General features: G+C 37.5%; 1 protein-coding gene across 1 annotated transcript in view; it reads left to right on the top strand.

Annotated features, from left to right (window-relative positions):
* The window catches only part of LOC106079945 (receptor-type tyrosine-protein phosphatase N2-like), a 293,472-nt gene that overhangs the window by 248,428 nt on the left and 24,490 nt on the right, over window positions 1-20,554 (top strand). Inside the window, exons 13-14 of the mRNA XM_056043460.1 lie at window positions 5,893-5,947; window positions 11,638-11,785. Of these exons, the coding sequence (XP_055899435.1) occupies window positions 5,893-5,947; window positions 11,638-11,785 (203 nt within the window). The remainder of the gene's footprint in view (window positions 1-5,892; window positions 5,948-11,637; window positions 11,786-20,554) is intronic.

Genomic DNA, 20,554 nt, shown 5'->3' with positions numbered 1-20,554 from the left:
TATCTAAGTCGAACGAGAAACTCGTCTTCTGTTACATTTTAGCGACAACCAATTAAAAAAAACAAAACTTTTTGTTATATATATTGAGGATGCTCACTTTTACTCTTCCGAACATTCTTGTAGAGGGCACAGTCTTCCAACACAAAACAGCCTTCCAAGACCCTTCATAGAATGTCTAAAGAGTTGGGATTGAAATCCTTGTTACTCTTGGCTAAAAGAAAGGATTTAGACCGATGACCAGGAAGAAGAGAATGTCCGAAGGTCCCACACCAAACAGATGATGGTTATCCATGGTGTTCAAAACGTCACGGTCTGGGGGTCAAATAAAGTTCAGAGACGTGCGTCACGTACAATAATACAACATGTCAACGTAGAGGTATCTTTCATAGAGGTAACTTTGATAGAGGTATCTATCTTTGATAGAGGTATCTTGAAAGAGATATCTTTGATAGAGATCTCTATGATAGAAGTATTGTTTCCGCTCGTTCTCTGGTAATGCCTTTGCCTGGTAATGATAGGCAATCTTACAACAAGTGATGTATATTATCCGGAGGTCGCTTTTTTACATACATTATTGAAACAGCAACGAGGTCATTAAGGCTCTTGATAATAATTTTAAATCCCAAAGCTGCATTCCCTGAGTGTATTTTACCAGATTAGTTCAATTCGTTCACATCTATTGAATATGTCTCTATTTAATGTTTTGCAGGTAATTCGTCAATAAACTGTATGATGTTGTAACACTTTGTAACAATCCTATACCATCTTAATATTTCAATGAAAGTGTAATAGAAGCTCTGGAACGAAAATAAAGGACGATAAAGTCCGATAGATCTTTAGAAGAATGTTTTTTTTTATTTAATCATAATCATAATAAGAAGAAAAGAGTCAAATCTAATTGTATGTGATATTTGATAGTCTAGGTATTGTGTAATTAAATCGAAGACTTTGGGTTGCTTTTTTTTTACAATCATCATTAAATGTAATTTAATATTTAGATCCAAAAAAAAATAGATGTATTCTATATCTATACATTGGGACATCAATAGTTTGTATATTATGACTTGAAGATCTCAAGATCTGTGTGTTTCGCTGATCTCAGAGCAGTTCAATAGATCCAGTAATATTTTGTACCAGATAAGATAAGATAAGAGATAAGATAATTTTTTAATGGTCCAATCAAATGGAAATTCAGTTTGAAATTCAGATCTTGTCTCAGTGGATTCATTTTTATGAACAGCTTATCTCTTTGTGTCTTATGTACAAGGCAAGACTGTTTCCCCTGTGTGTCAGCCACGCCTGGCATTAGAGCACAACTGAACAACTCGGCGGATGTCCCATTTTGGCCAACGGACTATTTTGGCCACTCTGTAATTTACACAGAACTATTTGGCCACTCTGTAACTTACACAGAACTATTGGGCCACTCTGTAAGTTACACAGAACTATTGGCCACTCTGTAAGTTACACAGAACTATTGTGCCACTCTGTAAGTTACACAGAACTATTGTGCCACTCTGTAAGTTACACAGAACTATTGGGCCACTCTGTAAGTAACACAGAACTATTGGGCCACTCTGTAAGTTACACAGAACTATTGGGCCACTCTGTAAGTAACACAGAACTATTGGGCCACTCTGTAAGTAACACAGAACTATTGTGCCACTCTGTAAGTTACAAAGAACTATTGGACCACTCTGTAAGTAACACAGAACTATTGGGCCACTCTGTAAGTAACACAGAACTATTGTGCCACTCTGTAAGTTACACAGAACTATTGGGCCACTCTGTAAGTTACACAGAACTATTGGGCCACTCTGTAAGTAACACAGAACTATTGGGCCACTCTGTAAGTTACACAGAACTATTGGGCCACTCTGTAAGTAACACAGAACTATTGGGCCACTCTGTAAGTAACACAGAACTATTGGGCCACTCTGTAAGTTACACAAAACTATTGTGCCACTCTGTAAGTAACACAGAACTATTGGGCCACTCTGTAAGTAACACAGAACTATTGTGCCACTCTGTAAGTTACACAGAACTATTGGGCCACTCTGTAAGTAACACAGAACTATTGGGCCACTCTGTGACGTCGCAGACCAAGTGTTGACATCAAGCAGCTGACGTTGTAATTTATACACTGAAGAGAATTGGGAGAGGTGAAGGAGAGTGGAAGAGAGAGCGAGAGAGAGGGGGGGGGGGCGCTGAAGGCGAGGTGAGACATCAGGAGTCCCCTGGTTGTCGCGGACAATCTTGAGACGCCCGCCCATGGGGACTTGTTCCAACTTCATTTAGGATGTGTTACTTTAATGTGTGTATCAGACTGACATTGGTGTATCTGAGTTTTCTTTTCTGAACTTGGTCTGTGTCATGTCTGAAGAAATATATGGCAGTGTGTATTAACGTCTTAGCAAACGTGTATCTGTGTATGGTAACACTTTGTTTTTGTCTATGGTAATTGTGTATGGTAACACTTTGTTTTTGTCTATGGCATTTGTGTATGGTAACACTTTGTTTTTGTCTATGGCATTTGTGTATGGTAACACTTTGTTTTTGTCTATGGTATTTGTGTATGGTAACACTTTGTTTTTGTCTATGACATTTGTGTATGGTAACACTTTGTTTTTGTCTATGGCATTTGTGTATGGTAACACTTTGTTTTTGTCTATGGCATTTGTGTATGGTAACGCTTTGTTTTTGTCTATAGTATTTGTGTATGGTAACACTTTGTTTTTGTCTTAGTACAGTAGTAGTTGTGCCTAACACTTGTTTTGTCTTGACATTTGTGTGTGAATGTGATATAATGGTGTGCTCCAGTCTAGCTGTGTGTGTACGTGATATAATGGTGTGCTCCCATCTAGCTGTGTGTGAATGTGATATAATGGTGTGCTCCCGTCTAGCTGTGTGTGTACGTGATATAATGGTGTGCTCCCGTCTAGCTGTGTGTGAACGTGATATAATGGTGTGCTCCCGTCTAGCTGTGTGTGTACGTGATATAATGGTGTGCTCCCGTCTAGCTGTGTGTGAACGTGATATAATGGTGTGCTCCCGTCTAGCTGTGTGTGAATGTGATATAATGGTGTGCTCCCGTCTAGCTGTGAGTGAACGTGATATAATGGTGTGCTCCAGTCTGGCTGTGTGTGAATGTGATATAATGGTGTGCTCCCGTCTAGCTGAGTGTAAATGTGATATAATGGTGTGCCCCCGTCTAGCTGTGTGTGAATGTGATATAATGGTGTGCCCCCGTCTAGCTGTGTGTGAATGTGATATAATGGTGTGCTCCAGTCTAGCTGTGTGTGTACGTGATATAATGGTGTGCTCCCATCTAGCTGTGTGTGTACGTGATATAATGGTGTGCTCCCGTCTAGCTGTGTGTGAATGTGATATAACGGTGTGCTCCAGTCTAGCTGTGTGTGTACGTGATATAACGGTGTGCTCCCGTCTAGCTGTGTGTGAATGTGATATAATGGTGTGCTCCAGTCTGGCTGTGTGTGTACGTGATATAATGGTGTGCTCACGTCTAGCTGTGTGTGAATGTGATATAATGGTGTGCTCCAGTCTGGCTGTGTGTGTACGTGATATAATGGTGTGCTCCCATCTAGCTGTGTGTGTACGTGATATAATGGTGTGCCTCCGTCTAGCTGTGAGTGTACGTGATATAATGGTGTGCTCCAGTCTGGCTGTGTGTGTACGTGATATAATGGTGTGCCTCCGTCTAGCTGTGAGTGTACGTGATATAATGGTGTGCCCCCGTCTAGCTGTGTGTGTACGTGATATAATGGTGTGCTCCAGTGTGTGAAAGAAGCTGATATCCTGTGATATCTTTTAATGTACAAGTTTAGGTCTAGGGTCTACAATTCTTGCCTTTCAAAAGTCATTTTACTTTCTGAGACTTTCACGGAACCTTCCCGTCTCTTGAAACTTTCAACTGCCAGAAACACCGACTTCCATGTTAGGCAATGCCGATTTTAAAGTCACGTGGTCATACCGTCAGAAGCATTTTGGCTTACACGGTGCTTAGCAGATCATTAACAGGCTTCAGAAGGTGCAAACAAATTACTTACAAGTACATGTCAACTACTGTGTATATTTTAGCCGTACGGTCAATTCTAGCCATCTGAAATGTTCACAATATTGAGATCCACTGTGTACAAGGCTTTTTTTTTTTGTCGCGAGCTTGTCATCCCAGATGTGTGGGCGCTCCGTTATTGATCGGAACTATTTCAGCGGAAGCAAGGCACACGAGTTGTGCGACTCTAGGGTCAAGACTCGCAAGAATGACCACCAGAAAGCTGGCACTTCTTTTCTTGTTAGGTGTAAATATGTTGAGTTGGCAACTCTGAGACACACTGCCTCTCTTGTGGTTTTTATTTGGCACACTGTGTCGTCATAATCAACAGTATCCTGTGTGTCTACACACACGAAAAGAAGAATATTGATTTCATTCATTTCGAATTCATTGATAATCATGTGATCAACCCTGCAGTTTTTTTTTTTTTGTTTTTTTTTTATATTTTCAACGTTAAACTTGATTTACTGAGTGAATATCAATAAGATGTAACTTTTGAACAATAAAGGAAATAGCTTGTAAAAAAAAAGAATATTATAATTCTAATATAAAATCTATTTGACAAAAACGTGCCAAAAATATGCAGATACGTGAGGCTAATGTCCTATCTTTCTTGAGATACATTTTTTAAAGGCAGCTATTTAGTATGAATATATGTGAAATATAGGCCTATTTCATCAATTAAACAAATTAAACAAAGTCTTTTTGGAACAAATTTTAAAAGAAATATGTTCCACTGACAGACATAAAAAGATAACGCGCACGCGCATGATACATATGTAGGTCTAAAAGCAATTAACTTTAGCATATAATGCACTCAAATGAATCACATTACAAGTAATTATGTACATGTTTTATTAAAAGGGAAACTAAATATATATTTGACAGAATAGAATTACTGAAATGTTGACAGTAAAAGTATATACTAACATTTTTTAAACATATTTTATATACTAAATCGTTCATGTATCAGTAGGCCTACACTAAATTATATTAATCATGGATATCAATTTTTGTAACAAAAATAATTTAAACATTATTGCCATCATTCTGTTTGATGTATAAATGTGTTCGTCAATGAAGTTTGTCACTAAATACAAACAGGTATGGATGAACTCATCAAAAAGACAAAAAAAAATGTCATTTTTTCTATTTGAGCTTTAGATCTGGTTCTCTTTTGTGTGATAGCTTTGTGTTAACACTTGATTAGAATGATGGTCCAACGTATACGTAAATAAAAAGGTGTGGCATCAAATGGCTTCCTAAGAGAGTTCATGACTAGCAACACTGTGCCAGGATTCTTTTGTTCTCACACTTTCATATTATCTGCGGAGTTGTCTTTCTTGTCAGATGTATGCCTAAAATAGATTCACTTTCTGGCGGTGTCGTGTGTGGCTATTGAATCTCTTCTGAAACAATTGAAAGAGAAATGTACTCTATTCTTGTGACTACTTCTGTGGCATCATGACACTGAGCAGCGTGACACTCAAAGCAATGAATGCAGAAAGATATCTCTACTGGTGTTATTTTTTGTATCAGTTACTAACAGGATTAAGCTTTAGGCTGCTACACGGATTGGGAGTGTGAAACGTAGTCGGACATGTATTATGACATGTGTTGTGTCACATGTATTATGACTCATATTTTGTGACCTTTTTGTGACATGGTGACATCCTCAGGTGTCTGCCAGCAACGATTCCTTGAGGGTCTGTAAAGCCCAGCTGGGTGCACTAGTAGAACATAGACTAGAACATGAAGTCAGTTTCGCCCTTAAAAATTCGCTGTACCAACACTGAGGTTATATTTTTACCGTATTTCAGGAGTGAGGAGCCAGCAGCCACTAACATGGACATCTCGACTGGTCACATCGTACTGGTAAGTCTATTCTGTGGTCACTTCTGACCAAGTTTTCTGTTTAGTGTCACAGTTCGCAGACTTGGTCAGTTAATTGTGTTTTCTGTCAACTAGTTTGATGTTGTTTATTACTTACTTAGTCCGTCAATCAAATATAGTTTTGTCAATAAATTGAGTTTAATGTCAATGTAATTATTGTAATTAGCTAATTGACGATTCTCTAAGCATGTTGATTTTGTGTTTACTTTTTGTCAATTTATTCAGCTTGTGACAATCTAAAACATTTCTGTTTGAGATTTTTATTGTTTTATTTATTGAGGGTTTTTTTTTTTTTTTGGGGGGGGGGGTTGTTAGGATATTTAGTGGTTCTCTTTCGGTCAATATATTTTTGTCAGATTTTTTAAATTTAGTTTTTGCTTTTGTTGTTGTTTTTTCGGTCAATGTATTTAGACATTTGTCAAAGCTTAATTTCAACTGATCATCTCACTCTGTCTGTCTGGTACAATTTTTGATCAAGTTGAAACTTCGCACAATTATTTGTTGGCCCTAACAAAACATGAATCAATAAAAACAAAATAACTAATTAATTTATTAATTAGTGTGAATTAATCAATTTAGTTTATTTAGAAAAGGAAGATAAAACTTGCAGTATTTAGACCAATATCAGTAAATGTCGTGTTCTTTCCTTCATACAATTTTTTTTTGTTTTTTTTTTAGTATTTTTTTATACTTTGCTTTTTTGTCAATGTATTTTCTTTTTTGTCAATGCATTTTCTTTTTTGTCAATGTATTTTCTTTTTTGTCAATGTATTTTCTTTTTTTGTCAATGTATTTTCTTTTTTTGTCAATGTATTTTCTTGTTTGTCAATGTATTTTCTTTTTTTGAATGTATTTTCTTTTTTTGTCAATGTATTTTCTTTTTTTGTCAATGTATTTTCTTGTTTGTCAATGTATTTTCTTTTTTTGTCAATGTATTTTCTTTTTTTGTCAATGTATTTACTTTTTGTCAATGTATTTTCTTTTTTTGTCAATGTATTTTCTTGTTTGTCAATGTATTTTCTTTTTTTGTCAATGTATTTTCTTGTTTGTCAATGTAATTTCTTTTTTTGTCAATGTATTTTCTTGTTTGTCAATGTATTTTCTTTTTTTGTCAATGTATTTACTTTTTTGTCAATGTATTTACTTTTTTGTCAATGTATTTTCTTGTGTGTCAATGCCTGTCTTGATGAATACAGTTTTGAGTTTCTCCTGAATGTGGGACACGTGAACGAAAAAAAAAAACTACAACGTTTACAGGAGTTAAATTCATCTAGTCAGCTGACAATGGAAGCTTCGTCTGATTGGACAGATAACCATTGTCCTCCGATCACGCGGTCTCCGGGTCGATATGCTACAAACGACCACTATCTCGTTCGACATATTCACTGGATGGGCTCTCTCCAGATGCGAGGAAGTAATTAAAATCTAGTTATCGAATTGCCTGGAAACTGAAAGGCACACAACTTAAAGACAGGCATTGCTTTAATCAGGTTTACATCCGCCCAGCGTAAGGATACATCTTGATAAGATGAAGCAGAAATAGACTTGCCAATGTTTAATTTTCCCGCCTCTTGGTTTAGTTTAAACCTGTATTTCTCCGTGAAATAAAATATGTTTTGCGCCTTTTTTTTTAAACAATTCTTCCCAGAAGCAAAATATGCATTCATGTGTTTGGCTTTCATTTTCTATCGACAAGTGTTAGGACACGATTAGAAATTTGGCGCGAAAAGTTGTTTGTTTCATTAACGAGTTAAAATTTTACCTTGGCGACATGACGTAACAAATGAAAAAACAAGACTAGAATTTGGGGTGGAGCGAAAGTAAACACAGAATCGTTTTGGTGAGCTTAGCGAGAGACTGGGGTTTTGTTCTCTGATATTTAGATATTTAGCCAAACGACATACGACGGTTCCCTTCTCTACGTATTAAACGCAGTAGTCGACATCTTTCATCAGCGTCGAATACTATTTGGTTATTAAAGTTCATCCCAAAACACGACACCGTTCGGAGGCGCCCAACACAAGAATTTAATGTTCCTGTTTTCAGGTCATGGTTTTCTACATTGATAGTTAAATTAGCTGGAGCCATAATGATGACCTATAGGCCTGCGATGTCATAAAGGAATCTCGTTCTTCAAAGTAGCTCTATATCACTGAGGAGACGTTTCTGTATCATTCTGTTGTCATGACGAGCTAATATACACACCACTGGATTAGTTTCGTGTTTGATTGGTTTAGTAAAACACTGAGCGATGCATTGCTGGGGTAGTCATTGTTTTATTTATTGTTACAAAGGTCGCGGGATACACATTTGAGACCAAAAGAAAATCCACTGTCGGTGACAGACGAAAAGAGAACATTAATCGACCATCGCCGGACAATGGTTAAGTCTGCGCTGGTGGTGACAAAAGATGCCGGTCGCCACGTGAAATACTGTATGCCTTACTATTCATATCTTATTATTTTTTACATCACTTAGAAAGTAAGCCTCTAAGGGCTGTATATTCTAAGCCTATAAACTATAGGGGAAAATCTGACAAGCGAAAGAGCGTAGAGGTGTGTGTAGTAACCTTTGTAATAGGAGGAACAGTTCCTTTATAGTGTTTACACCCAAAAGCTTTCAACTATTTGTATCCGCCCATTACGAAGTGTGTAATTTTATTTAACTAATGAGTCTGTTGTGCTTTAGAATCTATGAAAATAACAAAATGGTGGTGCACCATTGTTTGGAGTGTGCACTGATACCATTAAATACATCATATTAATTTTTTAAAGTATAAAATAGGACAAGTATTGGTACATTTACTTCTCTATGAAAGTCTGGCTTACTTTATATTTACCTATCAGACGTCCAATGAAGTCTAACGCTAAGTCGTTGTGTTGTTTATGTAATGCATGTGTCGTTGTGTTGTTTATGTAATGCATGTGTCGTTGTGTTGTTTATGTAATGCATGTGTCATTGTGTTGTTTATGTAATGCATGTGTCGTTGTGTTGAAACATGGTCTCTGATGTGAAGTATGCTCCACTAAGGTCGTGCTCCTTGAAAGAATGTAACATTGCTAGAGGTATGTGTTGCTTATAAAACAAACAAAATATTTATTTGAAAAAAAAAGCTTATATAAGGAAAAAAAACGTAAATAATCACTGCCATATCTTCATACTGTAGAAATAAGCTCCCTTTTCTAAAAAATAACAAAATAATTAATTAAGACTAATGGATTAACTAATTAGTTAATTTTTTAAATTGATTCATGCATTATCATCGACTATAGATAATAATGCAAACTTTCAACTTGATCTGAGAATGGGAAGTGGGAGAAAGAACGTGTACGGAACGTAATTATAGGAAATAACTCCATATATACAGCCACATTTCTCAATAAGTAGCATTTATTTCCCTTTTTCGATACCAAACAATATAATTAATTAACAATAGTTAATTATCTAATCTGCATTTTTATTTTTGAAGTATCGTTAGTTACAACAAATAATTGCGTAAACTGGATCCAAGAATTGAAGTGTGAGAATAAGATCTAGCATGAGATGGAACGTGTTAGTGTATTGTGATTGCATTGTATCACATAGAGAGGGACATGATATGCATAAACCTTTGCATAATTATGTAATAGGAAATAATATAATTTGGTCCTACATATGCTCATAGAAATTATGCAACTTTGGCAAAGTAATGAAAGAATGTAACTTACGCAGAGTTATGTTTCTTTAAAGAATGTAACTTACGCAGAGTTATGTTTCTTTAAAGAATGTAACTTACGCAGAGTTATGTTTCTTTAAAGACTGTAATTCTCCTCAATACCCTAGCGCTAAATTGAAGTCTTGTGTTTGAACAGTGTTGACTCTGACTCTGTCAAAAGACTGCTTATGAATTGTTAATCTTCTGCTGTTAATCCCCTTTCCATACAAACACACATGAGTGATAGCAAGGGACACACACACACATACACAACCATCCCAGAATTTAGCATCGATTCTAATGCCTTCCCCCCCCCCAAACACAAAAATCCTTATTTTATGCTCACTCACACAAACACTTACTCACTCGGATACACACTCACAGTATTACGTCACGTGATTTCAGTTTACTCTCTCCATGTTTGTCTGAACATTTGTTTGGAAGACGAGAAACATTTCAGTCTTCACTGGACACATCTCTGTGGTTCTGTTCAATAGCCAGCGAATCAGAGTCAACATACCAACACATCTCTGTGGCTCTCTTCAATAGCCAGCTAATCAGAGTCAACAGACAAACACATCTCTGTGGCTCTGTTCAATAGCCAGCTAATCAGAGTCAACAGACCAACACATCTCTGTGGCTCTGTTCAATGGTCAGCTAATCAGAGTCAACAGACGAACACATCTCTGTGACTCTGTTCAATGGCCAGCTAATCAGAGTCAACAGACCAACACATCTCTGTGGCTCTGTTCAATAGCCAGCTAATCAGAGTCAACAGACCAACACATCTCTGTGGCTCTGTTCAATAGCCAGCTAATCAGAGTCAACAGACAAACACATCTCTGTGGCTCTGTTCAATGGTCAGCTAATCAGAGTCAACAGACCAACACATCTCTGTGACTCTGTTCAATGGCCAGCTAATCAGAGTCAACAGACCAACACATCTCTGTGGCTCTGTTCAATAGCCAGCTAATCAGAGTCAACAGACCAACACATCTCTGTGGCTCTGTTCAATAGCCAGCTAATCAGAGTCAACAGACCAACACATCTCTGTGGCTCTGTTCAATAGCCAGCTAATCAGAGTCAACAGACCAACACATCTCTGTGGCTCTGTTCAATAGCCAGCTAATCAGAGTCAACAGACAAACACATCTCTGTGACTCTGTTCAATGGCCAGCTATTCAGAGTCAACAGACAAACACATCTCTGTGGCTCTGTTCAATAGCCAGCTAATCAGAGTCAACAGACCAACACATCTCTGTGGCTCTGTTCAATAGCCAGCTAATCAGAGTCAACAGACCAACACATCTCGGCACTGGTTTGGAATAAAGCCCATGCTGCTATTATATATCTCCACCACAAGTACATCCATCAACTGATTAATACTCTAGTGATATACTTTATGCACTAATAACAAATCTAATAAAGGACAAAGCACTACTGACCTCAACTTTTCGCTAAACATTCACAAAAAGACACATTAAGATAGAGACGGAAATGATAGGGGGGGGGGGGTGTTGAAACAAAAATGCTCGTGAGTTAAAGGTTTCATCTGTCGATCTAACTCTGAAGCCAGACATAATATTGTACATTGTCAATCAAAAGCATATGCTTGATACATGCAATCTAGCCTACATGAAGGAAAATAATTAAATAGTTAAACTACAAATCAGTTAATAAAAATCTAAAAACTTTTTAGTGAATATAAATCTAACTTTTAATTACAGAAATTCAAATTTTTCTCTTGCTAATACATTATTGAAAACACAAGATATATATAAAACCAGATTTTAAAATTACATTCCCCGCCATTATAGTCTCGCCATGTGCTTCTCTTTTTTATCCCACAATTCCTTCCTTCGTTTGTGTAAGCCCCGCCCCATGAGTTACCCAGTGTTACACAATACCTTGAATTCGCACACACATTCCATAATGTTAGCAACTAATTTGCTCTAAGTTGTTTCTTTGTTCTCTCCAGGCCTACATGGAAGATCACCTGAAGAACCAAGATCGTCTGGACAGAGAATGGGAAGCTGTCAGTAGCTACGTCGCTGACCCATCCAGCACTAAAGTAGCCCTCGACCAATCCAACATGCGCAAGAATCGTTTTTCAGACATACTTCCTTGTAAGTAGTTCCTGTTAGCTATTTAGCTTGCTTACACCTAAGGAAAAAAAAACCGCGCCAAATATTTGATTTCCTTTTATCTAACGGAAATATTCTGGGTTTGATCCTCCATTTTCATCCGTTCACCACAGTTCAGCCCTTACCACTATAAACATCTAATGTCTTTCAATAGAGACTTTTAAATAATTAACAATTTTATGGATCCTGAGCTCTTAAACTTGTTCATCCTTCATCAAGGTTTATACCTTCGACCGCCGTCATGTTCCCGCCGTCATGTTCCCGCCATCCGTGAGTCTCTCATCTTTCTGCTGTTTTGAAGCCAATGGGAATCCAGATCAATAGAGACTTTAGCCAATGGGTGACGACTGCTTGATCTCTTCCGGTTATAAACGGCATTCACCGTTAAAATTCGTCTGATTTTAGTTTTATGTTATACTGACTATATAAAGCAAACACAAAAAAAAAAAAGTCTCATTAGGTTAGTTCTAATCTTATTCACTCGTTTTAATCATTAATCTTGTTTTTAAGTTATACTTTATGATAAGAAATACAAGTCTATTTTGTGTAAATAGTTAGTTGCAAGAAATAGAATGTTGATTATTACTTATAACAGAAGAAATGAATAAGTTTCTTTGTTTTTTTCTTGACATTGGGTTGCCAGAACTCTCTCTCAAGAGTAACAGACAATATCAGGGATTTCTCTGATCTTGCATTTATATTCATTTTCTTTTGATGGCAGAGTATGTACAGCTAAGTATTTAATAGGGGAAATAATACAGTTTTCACTGTACATCATTTCTCAAATGGTCTTTAGTTTTACTTAGCTCGAAATAACTCTATAGCCGTCTTCAATCGAGGCCTCGCTTTCTTCCGTGCTAGAGTCTTCTGTTAGGCTTTCTCTCGTCATCCTCTGTCGCGTAGACTGTGTTTAGGTCTTCTGTCGCGTAGACTGTTTAGGCCTTCTGTCGCGTAGACTGTGTTTAGCCCTTCTGTTGCGTAGACTGTGTTTAGGCCTTCTGTCGCGTAGAATGTGTTTAGGCCTTCTGTCCCATAGACTGTGTTTAGGCCTTCTGTCGCGTAGACTGTGTTTAGGCCTTCTGTCGCGTATACTGTGTTTATGCCTTCTGCCCCGTAGACTGTGTTTAGGCCTTCTGTCGCGTAGACTGTGTTTATGCCTTCTGTCCCGTAGACTGTGTTTATGTCTTCTGTTGCGTAGACTGTGTTTAGGCCTTCTGTCGCGTAGACTGTGTTTAGGCCTTCTGTCGAGTATACTGTGTTTATGCCTTCTGCCCCGTAGACTGTGTTTAGGCCTTCTGTCGCGTAGACTGTGTTTAGGCCTTCTGTCGCGTAGAATGTGTTTAGGTCTTCTGTCGCGTAGACTGTGTTTAGCCATTCTGTCCCTTAGACTGTGTTTAGGCCTTCTGTCCCATAGACTGTGTTTAAGCCTTCTGTCGCGTAGACTGTGTTTAGGCCTTCTGTCGCGTATACTGTGTTTATGCCTTCTGCCCCGTAGACTGTGTTTAGGCCTTCTGTCGCGTAGACTGTGTTTAGGCCTTCTGTCCCGTAGACTGTGTTTATGTCTTCTGTTGCGTAGACTGTGTTTAGGCCTTCTGTCCCGCATACTGTGTTTAGGCCTTCTGTCGCGTAGACTGTGTTTAGGCCTTCTGTCGCCTTCCTCCGTCCCACAGTCTGTGTTTAGGCTTGTCGTTGATTTCAAAGGCCCCCTATGCTGTTCTTTTTTCTAAAATCGAATCGCATTATAAATAAGTTATTAATTGGTGTACAATCACTTATTCGGCTACTTCTATTACCAAGTCAAAATATCTAACTTCAGTAAAGTGATAGAAACAAACAGACAAAACCCTAAAGCACATAGTACCGTATGTGTAATACTAAACTTGTGCTTAATGTAATCTTTACTCGGAGCCAGTATCTTGAACGAAAAATCCACTAATCCACTCTTTTTTAATGGGTAACGGAGATTGGGAAGTATGAAGACGATAATTAAAATTAAATTAAATTATAGCTTTTATATAGCGCTACTTTCATCCTATAGCATGCTCAGAGCGCTTTGGTCCAATCTCATTTGTAAGGTGGGGGGAAGGGGTATCTGGGAGGGGGCTTTCCGTGCTGCCTTTAGGTAGTCAGTAAACACTACTCTGCTCGAGTCGGGTGTCGAGCCTAGAGCCCCCTTCATAGGTAGCCAAGACAACCAAGTTCAATCGTACTTAGCCTCTCGACCACGCTTCCTATAATTGTATAAACTATGTAACACCCTAGTCAACAGTTGGTCAAGGAATCAAATGAATAATACGTGACATTTAAACCCAAATTCAGTACAACCAGATCACGTCATATCGTTGTTAAATATCACTTTGAACATCAAATTGACGCATTTTTTTAAAGTCACACCCGCAAAGAAGATAGAAGAATGGCGTCTGCGTTGAAATATTTCAATAATAGTCTTTAAAATCGTGAGGCCAACTGGACCATTTAATTTGGGCAAATAACCCTAGACAAATTGCGTGTTTTAACACATCCCCGCCATTAGAGATAGGCCAGGGTATCCGCCACTACGTGACACAATTAGACAGCAGCGGAAGCAGCTTCCATCTTTCTTCCTGAGACCAGGAGCTAAGCCCGGCATAACTCGGGTTCTCAGTTCACCAGGCTTACTGGCCTTTCATTACACACTTTCCGTCTCCGGTACTAGACAGATTCTAGCTACTATTTAGTTCACGATGCCCAGCTCCAAGTCTAGTTTCAACAGCTGAAAGGCGAGCCATTATCGCTGACCATCACGTTGTCTGACCAGCCTGGTCAACACTTTTAAAGGTTTTCAGTGATATAGATACCAGGGCTGTTCTAGTTGACAATCTTTACCTAAACATTGAATCTAATGTGCGAGGTACTTTTTGGTGCGTTATATATGCATATCAAGTATTTGAACTATTTATGCTTTTCGGAATTAAATATATTCCTTGCCGATGAATTGTGTTAATATTTACTCTATAAACTCGAATCGAAATGAGGTTAGCCTTTTTTTTTAAATACAATTACTGAATTAACATAAATAATGTATAACAATTGAACCATTTAAAAAAAAAACTTGAAAAAAAATCAATCAGTGAATATTAAAGTACTCTACAAAATACATACCTTTATACTTTATATAAATATCAAAATTAAGATGAGATTTTGTTAAGATTGCGAATTGATTTTGTCCCTTGTTCAGATTTTAGAAAACAATTTACATTACGTCACTTTCAAATACCAAACTAGAATGAAGCAGGTTTATTAATGATGTGTTTATTGGTAGACATTTGTGAGTGGCTGTACAAAGCACAGTTATTGCAATGAAATGGGTCTTCTAAAATAAAAACCATTTACACACCTAGGGACACGCGTAGGTCGTAATCATCTTTTTTAAAAAGTATTTTTGAAGTATTCTTTTTTGTATTTTATAAGATAAGATAAGATAGTGATTTCTGAAGTCAGTGAACATTGACAGATGACTACTGATTCTGAAATCAGTGAACATTGACAGATGGCTACTGATTTATTGACATACTTCATTCCGTTTCTAATGTGTCTAAATATTATCTAACAGTTTACTAAGTACTGGTCTCCTTAAATAAATATTAACTCGATCGTCTGCTGGTGTGCCGGGGTTCGTTCAGCCCCACCGTCACTGTCACTCGTGTCTTGTCAGTATGACAAATTGTGTGTGTTTCTATGTGTGTGTGTTTTCCCTCATGGCTACCTGTTCTTGGAGTTTAATGGCCGGTGATTCTGCAGAGAGCAGAGAATTCTGCGCCAGCCAAGGAGCGCAAGGACAACTTCTTAGGGGCCTTCATCCTCGACAAAACCAGCCAACCAGCGTCTCGATACAAAAATCTTTTTCTGCGGTTTCCATAGCAACCCTCTTGTCACCAGCTGCGACGCCTAGTGGTCGTGGTCGCCAATCTTGGGATTACCCCCTCCCCACCCCACGCCCGACTCTCTTTTTTTTTCCTCCCTTTCTCTCCCGGCTCTCTAGAAGTTCTCTCCCTTCCTCGAGGCTTGTGTTGCTTCCCCCATGACGGACTCCTATGGACACGATGTGAACTGCAACACTGAGAGACGGTATTAATGGAGGAGCCCGCTCTCTTCTAATCACCAGCAGTTTAATCACGGCCACAATAATCTTACACTACGGGGGACTGCTGTGTTGTCAGCTTGGCGTTTTTTTTTCTCTTCCTCTCTCTCTCTCTCTCCGCTCTCTATTCTCACTCGCTCAGACCACGGCTGGGTCAATAGTCCACGCTCGTGGTGACCATTCTGGACAAACTTACAGTGTTGCTTCCACTAGTAGTCCTGGTTGTATTGAAACGTGTTGTGCCTGCTTCAAGGTAAGCCATCGATGATTCTTTTTTTGTTTTTTACCTCTTGGTGATGCCAACTAAACAAATAGGCCTACCATTATCGTGTTAGCTCATGTGTGTTTCGAAATGTCCCTTTTTTTAGCCTCTCTAACAATTATCTTGCACTAACTTTGAAGTTGGCAACAAATTACTATTTAAGGAAAAAAAATAAACTGATGGAATTTCTAGATGATTCATAGTTTTAATACTATGTTCGAATGTTGCATATTTTTAAATATTCCTCTGTAACATTCAAGGATCCAAAAGATTTTTAAAAATCCTATCAGGCATGTATTCGATTCATAATGAGTAAGATATTAGCTATTACAGCAGGACGAAGATGCTTACATTGTGTGATATATTATTAATTTAGAACTATCACATTTTTGCATTCGGCTTAGAATTGCAAATATGTTGCATGAACTCGTGGTCGCGGGCTGTAGCAAGCTCTATATGGTATACGCATAGCAATGGAAATAAATATATTATTATGTTTTCAAGTACAGTATATAACACAAAATTGTATCAGTGCGTGTTCTGATTTTTAATTTAATAAGGCCTGTGATCTTATCTTAAAGCTACAACATCACACTCAGAACTAGTTTATACAATATTTTTGTATTAAAAATTACCACATAATTTTTTTTTCAGTTGTCTCTCTCTAAAAAATGTTCACCAGTTTCGTCTCGTCGTTATTTGACATAGTCGAGAAATGGATTGATTTCGACTTTCAATATTCACTTCATGATTTCATCTAGATCTAGACCTATCAGTAAATGATGTGAAGGATGTTACACATTTATTTTTTCAAATTTGTAAAATTTACGTTTGAAAATATTTTCCACTTTTATTTTTAAAGTTAGGCCTGTATTTGATGGTAGGTCTTTTGTGTGAATGTGTGTGCTGAAGAAATATATTGACATATATTTAAGCAAGTCTTTTCTACACTATTAATTACTCATTGCGGCTTATTGTCAGCCTAGTCATGTTTGTGTCAATGCCAGAGCCGGCTTTGAACATTTTATGTAACAGCAGAATTGACAGCTGTGCTGTTGGACAAATATTTCAATTATAGATTTAGAATATCTGTGAGTACGTGTGTTGTTGTCTGCGGAAGAAAGAAAACTGAGAAAGAGGGAGAGAGAGAGAGAGCATGTGTGAATGTAAGTATGTGTCAGGATTTGAACACATCAGAATCTTGTTAGAGGAAGAGTTTTATCTAACTTTCTTATACGCTGTTTTGTCCTGATTTTATTTTTTTTCAATTATAATAAATTAACTTCCCACTAGATTTTATTTGAAGTATGCGAGTAGGTCTTGGATTGTTATTCTGGGTATCCGTGTGTGACAAAGATTGGTCAAACGTATATTATTGTTACATTCTTACTATAAGATACCAGTACAAACAGTTTCTGTATTAGGTAATAAATTGTTTGTTGATTTACTCTCGAACTCCCCTTCTCAAAACGTGTCAACGATACTCAATAATACTTTGTATCTTTAAGGGAGAGATGATGTGTGTGTGTGTGTGTTTGAGTGAGAGAGAGCGTCAGGTTGTATTTCCAATGATGACTTGTGTCTTCTAATGGTTTCGGGTATCTGGCCCCCTCCCTGGATCCGCCATGGCTGCTCTCCCCTGGTCTTCAGTCTCCTGGCACCTCACACACACACACACACAGCTACTCGTCTTACACACACACGCACGCACACAGACACAATCTCTAGCCGCTCACTCATGCGACAGATCGACTAATCCTTGAGGATGGAACTCTGAGACACTTTTATTACGGGCACTCTCTTTGCGGGTCAAGCACATACACACACATACACACACATCAAATATTTTCACTCCACAATTCAACAGATCCTAGTTTTGAAACATCCATTTTCTATACTTCTCAAAACTAGCACGACAACCATACTAAGTACATAGTCCTACTCTAAAAAGTTACAGAACTACATTGCCAAATGTAAACGCATCATGTATAGATCTATATCCACATGTGACACTCTGGCTTAAACAGATTTTTGGTTGGATTGACCTGATTGACTGGAAGCCATCTGCGCCCTGGCTGCAGGGACCTGACATATATTTGAATATTCTTTTGTCCATTTGGGTGAATATCCAGATAGATGTGTTCAGAATGAGGTCAATTGTGCTTAAAACAATGTGTTGCATAGCAACTAAAGAATTTTAAAAAATATATACTAATTTCGCTTCAAGACCACAGAATGAACTAATTAAATGTTCTGTTCTGCGAAAATGGCAACATACTGTTCTGTGAGGGATTTTTTTTTTACAAATTTCTTTCTAAATATTTAAAACAAAACACACGTATTAGAAATGGTGATCTTTGTACACAGGTGATGACCAAATTTGCTGAATCTATCTATCTATCTATCTATCTATCTATCTATTAATGTAAATTTATACTTCTCTATAGGAAAACGGGCCATTTCATTTTAAACACGACCACCGTATTTTTATTTAAACCACAGGGAGACTAAAAAAAATTAATAAATAGCCCTGCCTTTTAATAAAGGACAACTAATCACATACAATGCATATATTAACCAGCAATAACCACAACGAAACTTCTACATGATTATTTCATCTTTATCATTCATTACTTTTTTTTTTTTTTATCATTATTTTTACATTTTTTGTCAATAAAAGTGGTGAGTGAGGAAAGGCTAATACTTCCTTTTCTTTCTAGGCAATCATTTTCTTTTTTAGCTTTTTTTTTCTTCTCTCTCTCTCTCTCTCTCTCTCTCTTTCTTTCGTTGTTTTAAGGATTGGACCTTAACAATGTTGAGGACATTGACGGCCCAATACCTCGACTGGAATATGGATTGTCGCGCTTTTTCCCCCTTCTTCTTTTAATATAAAATCATCTCCCTTGCTTGAAACATTGGGACAAATCTGTTCTCAATAATTAGCCTCTTCCCAGGGTCTTAAGAAAATTGTCATGAAAGGAGAGACTCTGTGTGGCCAGAGAATCGACCTGTTACGCGAGCGCACGCGCGCGCGTGTTTATGTGTGTGTGTGAGCCTTATTCTGTCCTGATGCACGGCTCTTGCGGGTCAGGGTGGAAATGTGTGTGTGGGGGGGGGGAAGGGGTGATGAACGGGAGGGTGACAACTGTAAGGTCGCGCTCCTCCACAGCCGGACCGAACAATGTACAGTTGCAGCGAGCACATGTTTCTTGATCAGTTCTTTCCTAGTTTTGGAACTCATTCTTCCGTAGCATGTTCAACATTGTTAACTCCGCTCACGAGCTGAATGTTTTCTGTTTTAACATTGTCAACTCCGCTCACGAGCTGAATGTTGTCTGTTTTAACATTGTCAACTCCGCTCACGAGCTGAATGTTTTCTGTTTTAACATTGTCAACTCCGCTCATGAGCTGAATGTTTTCTGTTTTAACATTGTCAACTCCGCTCACGAGCTGAATGTTGTCTGTTTTAACATTGTCAACTCCGCTCACGAGCTGAATGTTTTCTGTTTTAACATTCTCAACTCCGCTCACGAGCTGAATGTTTTCTGTTTCAACATTGTCAACTCCGCTCACGAGCTGAATGTTATCTGTTTCAACAAAGTCAACTCCGCTCACGAGATAAAATGTATGTTTTAAAATTAAAGTGCTTAGACCTATTTCATTTTGTGCATTTATTTAAGTCTACTTTTGACATAAACTATCCATCCAATCATAAAGCCTGTTTTGGTCTCGTCTCCCAAATATTACCTACGTTCATTGTAATAGCTGCTATTAGTTTTGTGTTCGTCTGTCTTTCATCTTCTGTCTGTCCGCCCCGTTTAGATCACGATAACTAGAAATATTGAAAAACCGACATCATGATATTTTAGATCTTTCAAAGTTCTAATTCAAAGGCTTTTTTTTTTAAGTGAAACTTTTTTTTTTTTAATTAAAAATACAAGCATTTTTTTTCCAGGAAAATACATCATTTTTATAGCTATTCACTATTGATGGTAAAAAAAAAATTTTTATTTTTCTGTCAATTTTTAAAACATTTATACAAACTTTATTTTGTAAAATAAATAACAAAATACTTAAATAACTAATATATGTATTTAGTATGTATAGTAGTCGAACATACCCTCAAATAACTTATATTTAGTATCTTTTCACATTAGGCCTATACAACTGGATTGTACCGGTATTCTACAAAACCATCCACTTCTCACTACATTGTAATAATTTTCATTTGAGGCCTTTAATGAGAGATTGGTCTTTTATAAAACCATCCGTTACCCCTGGTTCACATTGAATCATAGCAAAACAAGTAGTTTCATTGATATGGATATTATGAGGAAACCTGCCTTGTTACCCGCCTGAGTGGACCTGT

This window comes from Biomphalaria glabrata, chromosome 1, assembly GCF_947242115.1.
Source record: "Biomphalaria glabrata chromosome 1, xgBioGlab47.1, whole genome shotgun sequence".
Lineage (NCBI taxonomy): Eukaryota > Metazoa > Mollusca > Gastropoda > Planorbidae > Biomphalaria > Biomphalaria glabrata.
This window is presented reverse-complemented; position numbering and strand designations above follow the sequence as displayed.